Source organism: Ascoidea rubescens (genome assembly GCF_001661345.1).
Source record: "Ascoidea rubescens DSM 1968 unplaced genomic scaffold ASCRUscaffold_2, whole genome shotgun sequence".
Classification (NCBI taxonomy): Eukaryota; Fungi; Ascomycota; class Saccharomycetes; order Ascoideales; family Ascoideaceae; genus Ascoidea; species Ascoidea rubescens.
In genome coordinates, this window is record NW_017962914.1 from 1,300,349 (window position 1) to 1,314,399 (window position 14,051).

The 14,051-nt window shown below is 32.4% G+C and overlaps 6 protein-coding genes across 6 annotated transcripts; 2 read left to right on the forward strand and 4 right to left on the reverse strand.

The window, feature by feature from the left end:
• Positions 1 to 253: 253 nt before the first annotated feature.
• On the reverse strand, positions 254 to 1,843 carry ASCRUDRAFT_68925 (uncharacterized protein; the record flags this gene model as incomplete). Its single annotated transcript, XM_020191602.1, has 1 exon — positions 254 to 1,843. One exon carries the CDS (start codon positions 1,841 to 1,843, stop codon positions 254 to 256), a length of 1,590 nt encoding a protein of 529 aa, XP_020049465.1.
• Positions 1,844 to 2,257: 414 nt separating this feature from the next.
• On the reverse strand, positions 2,258 to 3,004 carry EMG1 (18S rRNA pseudouridine methyltransferase; the record flags this gene model as incomplete). Its single annotated transcript, XM_020191603.1, has 1 exon — positions 2,258 to 3,004. One exon carries the CDS (start codon positions 3,002 to 3,004, stop codon positions 2,258 to 2,260), a length of 747 nt encoding a protein of 248 aa, XP_020049466.1.
• A 722-nt stretch (positions 3,005 to 3,726) lies between these two features.
• Positions 3,727 to 5,127, forward strand: GLR1 (glutathione-disulfide reductase GLR1; the record flags this gene model as incomplete). The annotated part of the gene is made up of 1 exon (XM_020190284.1): positions 3,727 to 5,127. The coding sequence occupies one exon, from the start codon at positions 3,727 to 3,729 to the stop codon at positions 5,125 to 5,127; it is 1,401 nt and encodes a 466-aa protein (XP_020049467.1).
• RPS6A (40S ribosomal protein eS6) lies at positions 5,120 to 7,140 on the reverse strand. Its single transcript, XM_020192724.1, has 2 exons — positions 7,033 to 7,140; positions 5,120 to 6,148 (listed from the first exon to the last, which is right to left on the reverse strand). Exons 1-2 carry the CDS (start codon positions 7,036 to 7,038, stop codon positions 5,441 to 5,443), a joined length of 714 nt encoding a protein of 237 aa, XP_020049468.1. The 5' UTR covers positions 7,039 to 7,140; the 3' UTR covers positions 5,120 to 5,440.
• A 1,045-nt stretch (positions 7,141 to 8,185) lies between these two features.
• ASCRUDRAFT_74538 (inorganic phosphate transporter) lies at positions 8,186 to 10,250 on the forward strand. The gene has a single exon (XM_020192725.1). The coding sequence runs from the start codon at positions 8,639 to 8,641 to the stop codon at positions 10,199 to 10,201; it is 1,563 nt and encodes a 520-aa protein (XP_020049469.1). The 5' UTR covers positions 8,186 to 8,638; the 3' UTR covers positions 10,202 to 10,250.
• Positions 10,251 to 10,797: 547 nt separating this feature from the next.
• OPT2 (Opt2p) lies at positions 10,798 to 13,404 on the reverse strand (the record flags this gene model as incomplete). The annotated part of the gene is made up of 1 exon (XM_020190278.1): positions 10,798 to 13,404. One exon carries the CDS (start codon positions 13,402 to 13,404, stop codon positions 10,798 to 10,800), a length of 2,607 nt encoding a protein of 868 aa, XP_020049470.1.
• Positions 13,405 to 14,051: the final 647 nt, after the last annotated feature.

Consider the following 14,051-nt stretch of genomic DNA (forward strand, 5'->3'; position numbering starts at 1 on the left):
TTTTATAAATATAGAAAATAAAATTTTAGATTTCCTACAGATATGATTATTTAGATAAAAAAAAATTGATAAAGATTTGAAAAGAAAAATTAATTACTATAAATTTAAAAAACAATAAACTAACCTTGAACAATAATAACTAACATTAATGAAAAACCATAACTAAAAATAAGAGAAAAGAAAGGAAAAGAAAAATAGGATTATAAATAAATAAAAACAAGTAATTTTTTTGTTTATAGAAGATTGATGAGAACTACCAAGATTCCAGAAACATTCCAGGTGGCTTGTCAGTTGTTGGGCTTGAGTTATCTTTAGGTTTTGAAATGTTGGTGTTTGGTTCGACATCCGTTTTATGAGCAATTTCGACATTTTCGGCATGTTCAGCATGTTCAGCATGTTCAGAATCTTCAGAAATTTCTAGTTGTTTTTCTCTTTTTAAAATTGAAATCTGATTTTTTGTTTTTAAAATTAAATCATTTTCTTCTTTTCTGTATTTTTCCAAAATATCTGATTTTTCCTTTTCAATTTCTTGCTGAAGCTGACTTTCCTGAGCTTTTAATTGAGCCAAATGCTGCTCTTTTTGACGTAATTCAGCTTCGTTTTCATTAATCAAGTCTTCCTTGAGATGCTTATTTTCATGTTTTTGTGCTTGAATATTTCTTTTCTTTTCTAATTTTTCTTCTTTTTTTTGTCTTTTTGATAATAAAGCATTTTGATAGTTTTCATTTTTCAACCTTTGCTGTTCTTCAGCGATTAGTCTTTGTTCTTCTTCATATTCAAAATCTATTCTTCTTTGTTCAGCAACTGCAGCATTAATATCTTCAATTACTGGAGCGATATTACTTCTAGCAAGATTATTAACGTCAACGGCGTTAACGTATTTTCCTAGACCAACATTGATTTTGCCTTCAAGTTGAGTATTTTTCTGATACCTTTCATTGGCCTTTTGCTGTGCGATTTTCATTGCATGAGCGTTAAATTCTGGATTACCCAATAAGTAAGTCTTGCCATTTTGTTCATCAATTTGTTTTAATTTTTGATTAGCAATTAGCTTTGCTTGCTCCAACACTTTTAAATCCATTTGGCTTATTTTTGCATGATTCGAGGAGTTATTACTATTTTGAAGATCACTTGTAATTGTATTTGAACGTGTAGATTTCAAAGCACCAGCAGATGAATATTGAGAAGAGACAATGGAGTTTGCTTTTGTTGATGGGACGCCGATTCTATGGTTGATCTTTGAAGGGCTCAATCTTTCTTTGATATTGTCATTTGCGTTTTTATTAGCCTTTTCGTGAAGTTTATTGATATTGAAATTTTTGTTATTTGATTTATGATTTGAAGTTCTAGGAGAGTCCAAAGTATACAAATCAGGCAAACGCTCACCAGCAAAGGAGCAAGCGTCTTTTGAAGACAAGGATTTAGCAGCGCTATTAGCAAAAATGCTTGAACTGTTCAGGGACTTTGAGGAGAAAGGCTTTATAGAATTTGCAAGACTGGTAGTTTTTTGAGACTGGTTTCTAGCCTTTAAAGCAGCATTTTCAGCACCGGAATCGACTTTCTCTCTTTTCCATGCAACAGGAGAGGAATCTGATTTGGCATTCAAGGCAGCAGAAGCAGCCTCTGATGACAAGTCTCTCCTGTAGACAGGAACGGATAGGTCGGTATTGACAGCTTTGACAGCAGCTGAAGTGCCCTTGTAATTGGAAGGCAAGCCAGTGGAAGGAGAGTTTGGGTTGATGTATAGGCCAGTCTTCAAGTTGTTTTGGTAAATAGCAGCTTTGGATAAGGGTTTTCCGTCTGATTGGTAAATCCCAGGTCTTATGGTGGAAGTTCTAGACATTTCGGGGACACAGATAGTATTGGAGGAACAACTTAGCCGGAGCACTGAGAGATGTGTATTATATTTGGTTTTCAAGTTATTTAGGGCAAAGATATAGAAATATATAGAGAGGAAGATGACGAAGAGGTCGTCAAATGAGTAGAATAAGGTTGGGAGATTGCGCCCAGAATCACGTTCACTGCATTGCGATGACAATAGTTGCTATTTGAAAGGTTCTCGGTGAGACGAAAAGAGTGCTCGGCTGGAAGAGGCCACAATGTGGATCTTTATATGGCTGAAAAGAAAGGTGTGTATTTTGAGAGGATAACAATGTTGAAATCATTTTCATAAGGGGTTCATTAGAAGTGGTTGAAACGAGTTTTGCAAAGCTGACTGTTGCTTGATTGTTGAAACACAGCTGGTGTCGTTGCCATATCAGAGAATATTCCAGACGTCTTCACACCCGTGGCAGAACTTGCTACAGGCGACAGAGGCTGATAAAGGGTAATTGGATACACCAATTTTTTCGTCGATATACTCATCAGCAAAGTTGTCTTTGCCTCTTGCCATGGCACCAACGAATACACATATGCTTTCATCGTCATCCAAGGTCTTGATGTAGTCTTGGACTCTTGTTACTTTAGCATCAAAGGATAAGGTGATTTTACGGCATTTAGTTGGCAAGTGGTCTGTTATGGGATTTTTGATTACCTTCAACAATTTTTCTTCTGAGTTGACAGATCTTATGGACAATCTATGTAATAATTGAACCATTAACCCAGAAAATCTCTTGAATGTTCTGGGAATTCGAACACTGGGATTGATCTCTATCAATACACCTCTTGCAGTTTGTATATAAACTTGCAATTTCCCTGCCTTACTAATGGGGGAATCTAGTAATGTTAGCAAACATTGGTGGGTAATATCAGGTCTTGCTTCAGCGATATCTCTGCCCATTTTTCTTAACAAAGCCTGATGGTCATCACAGTTTAGCAAAGAATACTTGTCACCTCCAGGGTTTCCAGTACTCATTTTATGGGATTCTAAACAAGCTTGGGCTAAAACAACAATGAGTCTTTTTGTTACTTTATCTTTCGAACTCAAGGGAGTTGGCCTAACAGGCACCAAGGATGCCGGTAATAATTCATTTTCTTTCTTAATGTCTTTCTTATTTTCGGCCATTTTGATGGTAAATGCTGGGATATAGTATGGTATAATTTGATTTCCTATGAGATTTTAATTGGGTCCTGTTAGATGTGCAAGAAGAAGATTCAAATCATATGATCTGACCTGGTAAGAGTTGATTGTGGTGAATTAAAGTTATTACGAGAATTGGTGAGCAAGCTGGAGATTTCTTGAAGCCGGTGAAAATTATTCACCAACAGAAAAATTGTTCTGCACCGATTTTTTTTTTAGGGAAACGTCGGGACAGCTTTCAAAAGTAGCTCCACTGAGTGCACCAATCTTTGCACGTGTGTGTCACGATATTCTCCATTGCAGCAGGTATCTCTCACAAAGTAAGAAAAAAGCAGCTCAGAACTGGCTCTATTATTTAGCTCATTATTCTAGAAACCCCTATGAAAACAGAACTAACCAAGTACACCACGTGAATTATCTAATCTTGCTCTATGCGGGATTTGAACCGGCTTGCAAATCCCATGCCGAGACCACGTACACGGATCACCTGCCCTCCACTTCAAAATCCGTTTAAAAAAACTGACACCATTTCTCCAAACTGTGATAAAGGTGCTTCCATTACTAATTGGGCTTCGGATTCTGGCTGTTGAAATTTGTTACTGTCAAGCTGATCTATATTGCTGGATTATATAAACCAATCTATCTCGTTGTTTCTCTTTTCTAGTTTCTTGCAAGCTTTTATCTCAATGCAAAAATTTACTAGAGCAATGTCAAGCACAAATAAAACTTACTTGGATCATTACAACTATTTAGTCATTGGAGGTGGTTCCGGCGGCGTAGCGTCCTCCAGAAGAGCTGCTTCTTACGGCGCAAAAGTCTTGCTAATTGAAGCAAGTAAAATGGGTGGGACTTGTGTTAATGCCGGTTGTGTCCCCAAAAAAGTGATGTGGTATGCTTCTGATTTGGCTGAAAAAATCAAACAATTGCAAGGATACTGTTTCAATGCTGAAAATGTCAGCGATGCTACTTTTAATTACAGTGCCTTTAAACCTAAAAAAGATGCTTATATTCAAAGATTGAATCAAATCTATGAAAGAAATTTGGCAAAGGAAAAAGTCGATTTTATTTATGGCTATGCTACCTTTGATAAAGGTGGTAAAGTTGTGGTCAAAACCCACACTGATTCAAAAACATTCACTGCAGATCGTATCTTGATTGCCACTGGGGGTTCCCCTGTTCATCCCCCTGATATTCCTGGAGCAGAATTGGGTATTGATAGCGACGGTTTCTTCAAGTTGGAAAAATTGCCTTCAAAAGTTGTTATTGTCGGCGCTGGTTATATTGCTGTAGAATTAGCAGGTGTCTTGCACAATTTAGGTTCTGAAGTTGAGTTAATCATTAGAGGCTCCACAGTTTTAAGAAAATTTGACGAATCAATTCAAAATACCATAACTGATTATTATATTAAAAAGGGAATTAACATTCATAAAAATTCACAAGTAAAGTCAATTGAAAAGAATGTAGAATCTGGCAGCTTATCGGTCTCTTTAGATAATGGCAAAGTTTTGGAAGTAGACGGTTTAATCTGGTCAATTGGTCGTAGATCCTTATCAGGAATCGGTTTAGATAATGTTGGTGTTGAATTAAATGATTTAGGTCAAGTCAAAGCCGATGAATATCAACAAACAACAGCAAAGAATATTTATTCCCTAGGTGATGTTGTGGGAAAGGTTGAATTAACTCCTGTGGCAATTGCCACTGGTAGAAAATTAGCAAATAGACTATTTGGCCCTGAAAAATTTAAAAATCAAAAACAAGATTTTGAAAATGTCCCTTCAGTCGTTTTTTCTCATCCTGAAGCTGGTTCAATTGGTTTAACCGAAAAGGAAGCAATTGAAAAATATGGTCAGCAAAATATTAAAATTTATAAATCTAGATTTACTTCAATGTATTATGCAATGCTTGAAGAAAAATCACCAACAAGTTACAAATTAATTTGCGCTGGTGAAAATGAAAAAGTCGTCGGTTTACATATTGTTGGTGATAGTTCGGCTGAAATTTTACAAGGTTTTGGTGTAGCCATTAAAATGGGTGCAACTAAAGCAGATTTTGATAGCTGTGTTGCAATTCATCCAACTAGTGCTGAAGAACTTGTTACTCTTGTTTAATAGACTTATATTATTTTTTCACTATATTGTTTTATTTTGCCTTTTTATTTTTTTTTTTTGAGCATTGTGTTAGATAGCATGCCTAGAATGATTAATTTCATCTTTTAACTAAACTGAAAGCTTGAAACAAATGCATCATTTAACTTTCATTATTAAATGTGAACATGCTATTTTACTCTTTTTTAAATGTTTTTTTTCTTTTTATTAAAAAGTTTTGTTACACTACAAAGGAGACATTATGTATAAATATAGAACAATTTAATATATCCTTAAAACAAAATTGTAAAATATGTATTAATTAAAATATAATAAATTAAGCCTTAAGAGAAGAAGCACGACGTTTTCTGATTTCAGCTTTGGCAGCTTTACGTTCATGTAATCTTTGAGCCAATAATTGAGCATATTCAGCGGCAGCATCACGTTGAGCTTGAGCATTTCTGATTTTGGCAGCCTTCAAGTGACGTTTTCTTTGTAAAGTTTGAGGAGTAACTAAACGTTGAATCTTTGGAGCTTTGGTATAAGTTTTTCCATTTTTGCCGGTGACTTCTCTTCTAATGACGAATTTTCTAACATCATCATCTTTGTTTAAACCAAATAATTTTCTAATATTGTTGGCACGTTTTGGACCTAATCTTTTTGGAACAGAAACGTCAGTAAGACCGGCAACATTTTTGTCACCTTGTTTGACAATAACTAAAGATAAAACAGCTAAATCAGAACCAACAATACAACCTCTAACGGATTTTCTTTTACGTTCACCAGTTCTTCTTGGACGATAACAAGAGTGCCCAGCAGATAATAATAAACGAACACGAGTGTGATGCATAACACCTTGTTTCATTGGGAAACCTTGTTTATCATTACCACCGGTGATTTTGAAAATATAACCTTTGAATTCATCACCAACAGAATCACCTTCAACTTCTTGACCCATACGTTTGTCGTAAAAGACACGAAGACGATGTTCATCATCAATTTCAATACATTTTTGAGTACCGTTTGGTGGATATGCAATATTAAGCTATAAAAAGATAAATGATTAGTATGATTGAAATTAAATTTAAATTTGAGCATTTTAGTTTAATTTTCTTTTTTTCTATTTGTTAATGAAATAATAATCAGTACTGATTTTATAATAATATCAATATTTTTGAACTAGTAAAACAAGATAAGTTTTTCAAATGATTTTAACAAAAGGCTTTTTCTAAAGATTTCATTCAATTATCGTTTTTTATATTATTTTATATTATATTATATTATATCATTTTATATTATTTTATTTTATTTAATATTATTGCTTTTTTTGTTTGAAAAAACAAAAAAAAATGATAAATATCTACATTTGCTTTGCATGAAGATAAAAACACATTTTAATTCGTTAAATCTAATTAAATTGGATTGAATTTTTTTAACTTTATTTAATTTTATTTTGTTATATTTCACTCAATTAAATTTCTTAAAGCTTTTTTGTAAATTCAAACATTTGATTAAAGAGTTTTAATCATGAAAAGTCAATTTCAGTGTGGTTATTTGTTTTAATTTTAGCAAAAATCTTTAATTAATTTTTAAAAGTAATTAATTTCAATTGACTTTATTTATTTTAAATTTTGAAAAAATCTTGAAAAAATATCAAAACATAGATTTAACCTATTGTTTTGCTTTCATTAGTTTATTGATTTGATTTTATGAGGTATGAGATCTGCTTTGTTTTTTTAAAATACATATAACCAATTTCAACGCAATTAAATACTTTAAAGCTATCATTGACAAAGCTTGAAAATTGACAAATTGATGAAAATAAAAGAATGAAAGAATTGGCGATATTGAATTTAGCCTTGTAATTCATTTGACTCTAGTTCTGATATTATGACAGTAAGATATACGATCCCAGGAGCCAGAACATACCTTCATATTGATGTATCTATTCTTTAATTAATACTAAGATATAAAATCTTTCTGTTGTGAATATATTGAAACCAAATCCTTTACCTCTACAAACAATAGTGATTGAAAGATTCTTCATATTCACGGTACGTGAAATGGAGGAAAGCTCGCCAAACAATTTTCAAATGGCTTATGTAAGTGCTGACTTTGCAGCCGAAAGCGACTTTTTTCTGCTCAGCATCACAAAAAGAGACAACCAGACTGCTTTTGTCACAGATATATAGCCCTTTTTGAAAACACGTGCTTTTCTGAAATTGTAGGGCTGACATTTCTATCAAATGTTGCGGCGAACCATACAGCTGGTTCTGGATGTCGCGTGGCTTTTCAGTTTATTCCGGAAACAGAAAACGGCCAAAAAGCTTAGCTGTTTCAAAACCGTTGGTGTTTAGGTCTCGTTCCTCCTTTCTGGATGGTTTCTTTTTTTTAGTACATTGTGTTCTGTTAGTAGGGGTTGTCCAAAAGATCAGATCAAAGAACTAGAAAGAATAGTTGACTGATTTGCTTCTGTTAGTTTTGTGTTTTCTGGTGTATATAGAAAACACATGATTGTAATTCATTTATCTGGTCTAGGTTTTCTGGTGCTGTTTCTTTATTAATTATCCATCTTGGGATAAAAGATAACCCAAAAGCTCTATTATGAAATTTCAAACAACCGCTGGCTGAAAGAATGTATAAACAATTTCTGTGTCCTGGAATCGTAGGGTATTTTTTTTATCGCGAAAGAATATTCTTTATGCTTACCAGTTTCGACTAAAGAAAAAAGCAGACAATTCACTAAAACTACTACACTCTAAGTATGCTACCAAGTATGCTAAAAAAAAAAGCAATTTGAACCAATTATCTAGAATTATTCTGCTTTCTGATAAAGACTTTGGACTTTTTCTCAACGGCCCACGAACCTAGCTCTGTTCTGAAATAAACCCTGCATCCAACATCCACAATGAGCCCTGTCAGTTGCCCCATTTTTCCTCTGTGACGGAAGGAAATCATGTTTATGTCTCACGAAAACGGGGCTGGCCTTCCGTTTTTTTTCACCTCTGATTTGACCTATCACTGAGTAGCACCCTTTCTATACATCTTTTGCACACCAAAGCTATGCAAAAGATAATCGGTTGTTTGTTGATGATGATAGGTTTTCACCAATATGTATTTTTATTTTAGAGAATAAATCAACTTGGTATTAAAGTTCTCTATCTTGACGTTATTTATTCTATTCTTTATCAATTATGTCTGGAAAATTCGACCCTCCCAACACTCATTATGAAAACCTTCATTTAGATTTATCAAATCCTCTTCCTTTTTCTTTTTTGTTTACTTACTTTAATAAACTGTTCCAATGATAGTGTGTTTCTTCATGATTATCAAATCAATATTTTATGATATTCTTTTCTGTTATTTCAATTTCAATACAGCTAACAAGATAACAAAACTTAAAATTTCTCTTCTGAATCCTTTGAACCAATATAAATATAATTGAAAATCTTTTGTTATTTTTCTAATGTTATATTTTTATCTTACTCATTAACATTATCACTTATCTTATAATACCGTCTCATATATTATCAAAATGGCCGAGATTGAAAATAAAGAAAAATCTTCTCCAACAGTCAATAGTCTTGATCTCGAAAATGGTGTTCTTAATCCTGTCAATGCCTCAAACCAAAAGGATATGGTTTTATTAACAACCAGTGATATTGCTCTTACAAAAAAAATGCATTTGATTAACGATGCTCTTGAAGAAATTGGATTCACTTGGTATCATTTCAAAGTTTTTTGTATTGCTGGTTTTGGTTATGCTGCTGATTCTTTATTGGGTATGTGTCAAAGTACTGTTGCGACTTATGTTAATTTTCAGTTTGGACAAACCTATCCTGTTTCAACACACGTCTTGTATGCTTCATTATTGGTTGGTTGTGTGTTCTGGGGTGTCTCAGCAGATATCATTGGTAGAAAAATTGCATTCAATACTTCATTAATGCTAGCCTCCATCTTCAGTTTCTTAGTTGGTGCAATGAGCAGTTTCTCAACCTACTGCATCTTTTTGGCCTTAAGTTCTTTTGCTCTAGGTGGTAACCTAGCAATTGATGCAACTGTTTTCCTAGAATATTTGCCCTTTAAATGGCAATTTTTAACAACAACTTTTGCTTGTTGGTGGGCTATCGGTCAAACAATTGGTATGTTTGTTGCATGGGGTATGCTTCCCAATAACAGCTGTTCAAGTATCGAATTCTGCCCATCACACATCAACAGAGGTTGGAGATACGTTTGGTATATCAATTCTGCAATTGTATTTGTTCTAGCCTGTTGCCGTTTATTTGTTTTCAAATTGGATGAATCTCCAAAATTTTTAATCACAATTGGTAAAGACGAAGAAGCTGTTGCTCTTTTACAAAACATTGCTAAAAAATACAATAGAACTTGCTCTCTCACTGTTGAACAATTAAAAGAATGCGGTGAAGTTAATAAACAAGATTTCTTAAATAAACCGAGTGTTAAAGCTTTTTTAATTGAAAGTAAACAAAACATTAAAGAACTATTTTCCACAAAATTGATGGCAAGAAATACTATTTTGTTATTTTTATCATGGTTTTTAATTGGTATTTGTTATTCTCTTTACGCAAATTTCTTACCAGTCTATTTAGCTACTAGGGGTGCAACCACCAGCGCAAGTACTATTGATGGTGTTTATGGTGATTCCACTATTTCAACTTTTGTTTCCATCTTTGGCCCTGCTTTGGCTACTCTTTTGATTTTGACTCCAAAAGTTGGAAGAAGAGGTGCTTTATGTGTTGGCGGTCTTTCTTCAATGGTTTTCTTATTCGCTTACACATCTGTTAGAACAAGAGCTGCAAATGTTGGGTTTGCCTGTGCTTCTTATATTTGTATCTATATTTACTATGGTTGTCTATATGGTTTCACTCCCGAAGTTTTACCAAGTACTTGCAGAGCTACTGGCTCGTCTTTATCTTTAGTTATGAATAGAGCTGCTGGTATTATCGTCCCTGTTATCGCCTATTATGGTGACACTTCAAGTGCTGTTCCAATTTGGGTTTGTGGTGCTGCCATTGGTGTAATTGGTCTTGCAGCTTTATTGTTTCCATTTGAACCAAGTAAACAAAGAGCTGTTTAAGTATTTTTTTATTACACATTTACTTTTCCACTATTTTCACTGTTTTTTTCCTGTTTTTTCTCTGTTTTTTTTATTGTTTTGTCTAAAAAGCTTTTAGAAGAACTTTAATCTATTGGCTTAGTTTTTCAACCATTTTTTGTTCCCGTTTTCTTTAGTAAATTTCTATATATATTTAATTTATTGTTATTATTATTTATTTTCGATTAAATCGGGTAAATAAAATCAAACTTTATTTTTATAACTTTACTGATCTACTATTACTATTTAAAAAACTATAAATCCTATTTCTGCTAAAATTATCAATCTTTTTATATCTGAACTGATAAGAAAATAAGATTAAAAAATATTTTTAAGATTTTCATGTGAGTTGGACATAAAGATTGTGCATAAATAAAATTTAGAATCAACCTCTATCAAGAACAATATTTTGTTTCTAAAATTCGACTTCTTAAAGATAGATAAATAAATAAAAAATAGATAAAATAAAAAATTCAATAAAAAGTTCAATAAAAAGTTCAACAAAAAGTTCAACAAAATTTCTTTTAAAAAAACACAAGTAAACAACTATGTTCTTATCTAATTATTCTTCTATATTATTAACTCCAGTTATCGTATCCAAAATACTTTTTTGTTGTTGAAGCTACATCCAATAATGACTGTCTTCCAACGCCTCCATCTACACCTTCAAACGAAATCAGGTTTCCCCACCAGTTAACATTAATGTTGTGATATTGAACTGCAAAAAACATTATTAGAGCAGAGAACGCAACACCAGCATCAAATGAACTTACTAAGACATAATTATATTTCTCAAACCAGGCTAGGTAGTGTTTTTTGATATAGTACATAAAGGTAAATGATAAATAAATTCCTGGGATAACATACATCAAGTTATATGGTGCAAAAACTTGAATAAAACCTCCCATAATAAGAGTTGGCTGAATTATATTTGGGAAATATCTTGGTAAAAATCTTTTAACCAAAATAAAAAAGATTCCCAAAAGAAATCCAATGAGAAAACATTTCTCCAATAAAGGGTATATTTCACTAAAAACTCTCTTTGGTCCAATAACACCCCAAAATACGGATGCTGAATAAAACGTCTTTTCTGAAGGACAAGTAAATCTTTGTTTTTGACCAGGCTGACAAAAATTATCAACATTGCTAATTTGCCAATTCACAACACCCAATACAACCAAGACCTGAATAGTTGTTGTGATGATCTGCCCTCGAAACAAAGCTAATGGTGGAATTTTAGAATAATGGGCCATTTTCTGATTAGAAATATAGTTATCAGCCTGACCACCAATATTATATCCCAATGCTTTAATTGTCATCAATGCAACCCCGTTTCCAGGCAAAGCATAACCGCAAATTAATTCAACTAAAACATTTAAACCTAATGAAAATCCTGTCGTTGAATAAATAAGTGCAAATGGAATAAGGAAAACAATATTCATGCCAAATGCCATAAATATTAACCAAACAGGGGTATGTGTGGGATATAAACTAACTGCAAGAATTGCAAAAACCAAGGATACAATAACAATTATCAAAAACCACCAGTCAGGAACCTCCTTATACTTGGCCATCATTCGAGAATGTGGATCAGTAAATCCCTCAAAATTAGATCTTTTCCAATTTTGAATTGTTTTTTTTACTTCCTTCAATGATTCTATCAAAGATCTTCGCTCAATATAACAAGTATACATAAATGAAAAAGGATAAATTGCAAAAAAAGCGCCATAAACCACTAAATTTGCAGCAGTATAATAAGGTGGAGAATAAGATTGATATTTTTGTTTATCAAGTAGTCCATTTGTAAGAATTTGAGTAACTTGATATGATTCACCTTTATTTGTGAAAATGGCATTTGAGTTAACAGGTAAATAAGCAGACCAATAATAATTGTTATAATACACACCGGTGATAGCAAAAAATGCCAAAAAAATGCCCACAACAATATTCATGTTAGCAAAAAACGGAACAGTTAAAGGTGTCAAGTAATTTGCAACATTCCAATCAAATGTTGGAATAGGATTTAGCCCAAGACCAAGAACTTGACCACAAATAACAGCCAAATTAAAATTATTTTTATCAATCCAAGTGATCCAGTTAAAATAAGATAATGCTTGAAATAAATAATTTGGAAGCCAAAAATACAAAAACATAAACAAGAAGAAAATAAAAAAAAATTGATATTTGGTCAATTTCCAGCCATGAATCCTTTCCTTTTTTTCCGGTTTTAATAGAGCACGATTCAAAGCTAATGTTGGTAGAATTGTTGGCCACATAGCTCTAACAGGATAGACAACAAACTTCCTCAAAATTCCAGCAATACCAAATCCGAGAAATTGAGTGGACATTGCCAATAAGAATTGAAAACCAAAATCACACCATTTGTTGTTATAAAAAATTTCTAATTTTTGAACTACAACGTTATAAGTAATATAAACACCTGGCGAAGTTATTGCATACAATAAAGTTGAAAACATCTGCTCTTTATAAGTCCAAGGACCAGGGTTCAAAGAAATTCTTTTTCCTTTATAAGTAAAACCCCAATCAGGAACACACCATGCCCAAAATTTACCACAAGGATACATTAAAATTTGAATAACAGATGACGACAAAGAAATTGATGGATAACGATGTGAAAAAAACTCGTTGACCGCAGAACCAATGAGAACCCAAAGAATAGCTAAAGTGTACGATCTAATAGTTTCAATTGGTATATCAGGTTCATCAAATGGATCTGTAACAGCACGAACTTCGGGATAAGGAGAAAGGTAATGGATTAAAGAGGCAAGTAATTTGATTTGAAATAATTCATCTTCATTTTTATCCTTTTCTAAGTCTGATTTTTTAACCAAAGTTTTCATTAATTCATAATCATCGTTTGGAAAATTCGGGTCATCATTGTGGTATTCAATAGCATTTTCTAAAATCTTTATCGACTCTTCAACAGTCAATTGATAAATCTTGTTCAAGATAAACTCGGTATCATCGGGCAAATTTTGAACCAAGGTATCATCTGTACCATGACCAGTTTTTTCTAATAAAATTTTAATATTTTCCTTTTTAAATGTTCCAATATAATCGACCTTTTTTTCAAATTTAATCTCTTTTTCGGCGGAAATAGCCTTGACTTTTGAGAGATCATCAAATGAAATATCTTGAGTGTAATTTTCTTTTTGAATTGTCATTTAGAATAATCAAAGCTGAGAATAATTATGAATTGAAACAATTTTATCATAACTAAATATTGCAGAAGAAGATGAATTTATATGAAATTCTTTTTATAATCACTGTTTCTCTCTCTCAAAAAAACAACAGGGAACACCACTTTTAATTGATTAGATTCCAAATTAATTGATTTTGGTAATTGAATAATAAAACTTGATAACAAAAAGATAAATAGGAATCAGAATCAAAAAAAAAAATAAAAGACTTTTAGAGTAAATTGAAACAGAGCCTTTAATTTTTGATTTACAAAATATTCAATCCTCAATTCAACGCACTCTTTTTGATAAAAATTCAACATTGTTCTCAAATTTTGTTTTTTAATTTTATAAATTGCACACAAGAACATTGATAAATTTAATCCATATTCAATAATTTCTTTGGTAACTTGTCAGATTTTTGTGATTATATCATTGAGACTAATTTGTGATCATAATATAAATATTGAGCTCATTTTAACTTTCCCGAATACAAACCCTAAAAGCAACATATACATTGAAATAAACCTAAAAATAAAGCAGAAATTTCAATAGCAAGAGAAGACACCACAACCATTTTGAACAAATGTATCTTTGTTTTAGGACTTGTAGGAAGCGTAGGAAGCTTGAAA

What these genes read in the sequence shown, in the direction of transcription:
- ASCRUDRAFT_74538 (XM_020192725.1), top strand. Translation starts at nt 8,639, where the DNA reads ATGGCCGAGATTGAAAATAAAGAAAAATCTTCTCCAACAGTCAATAGT.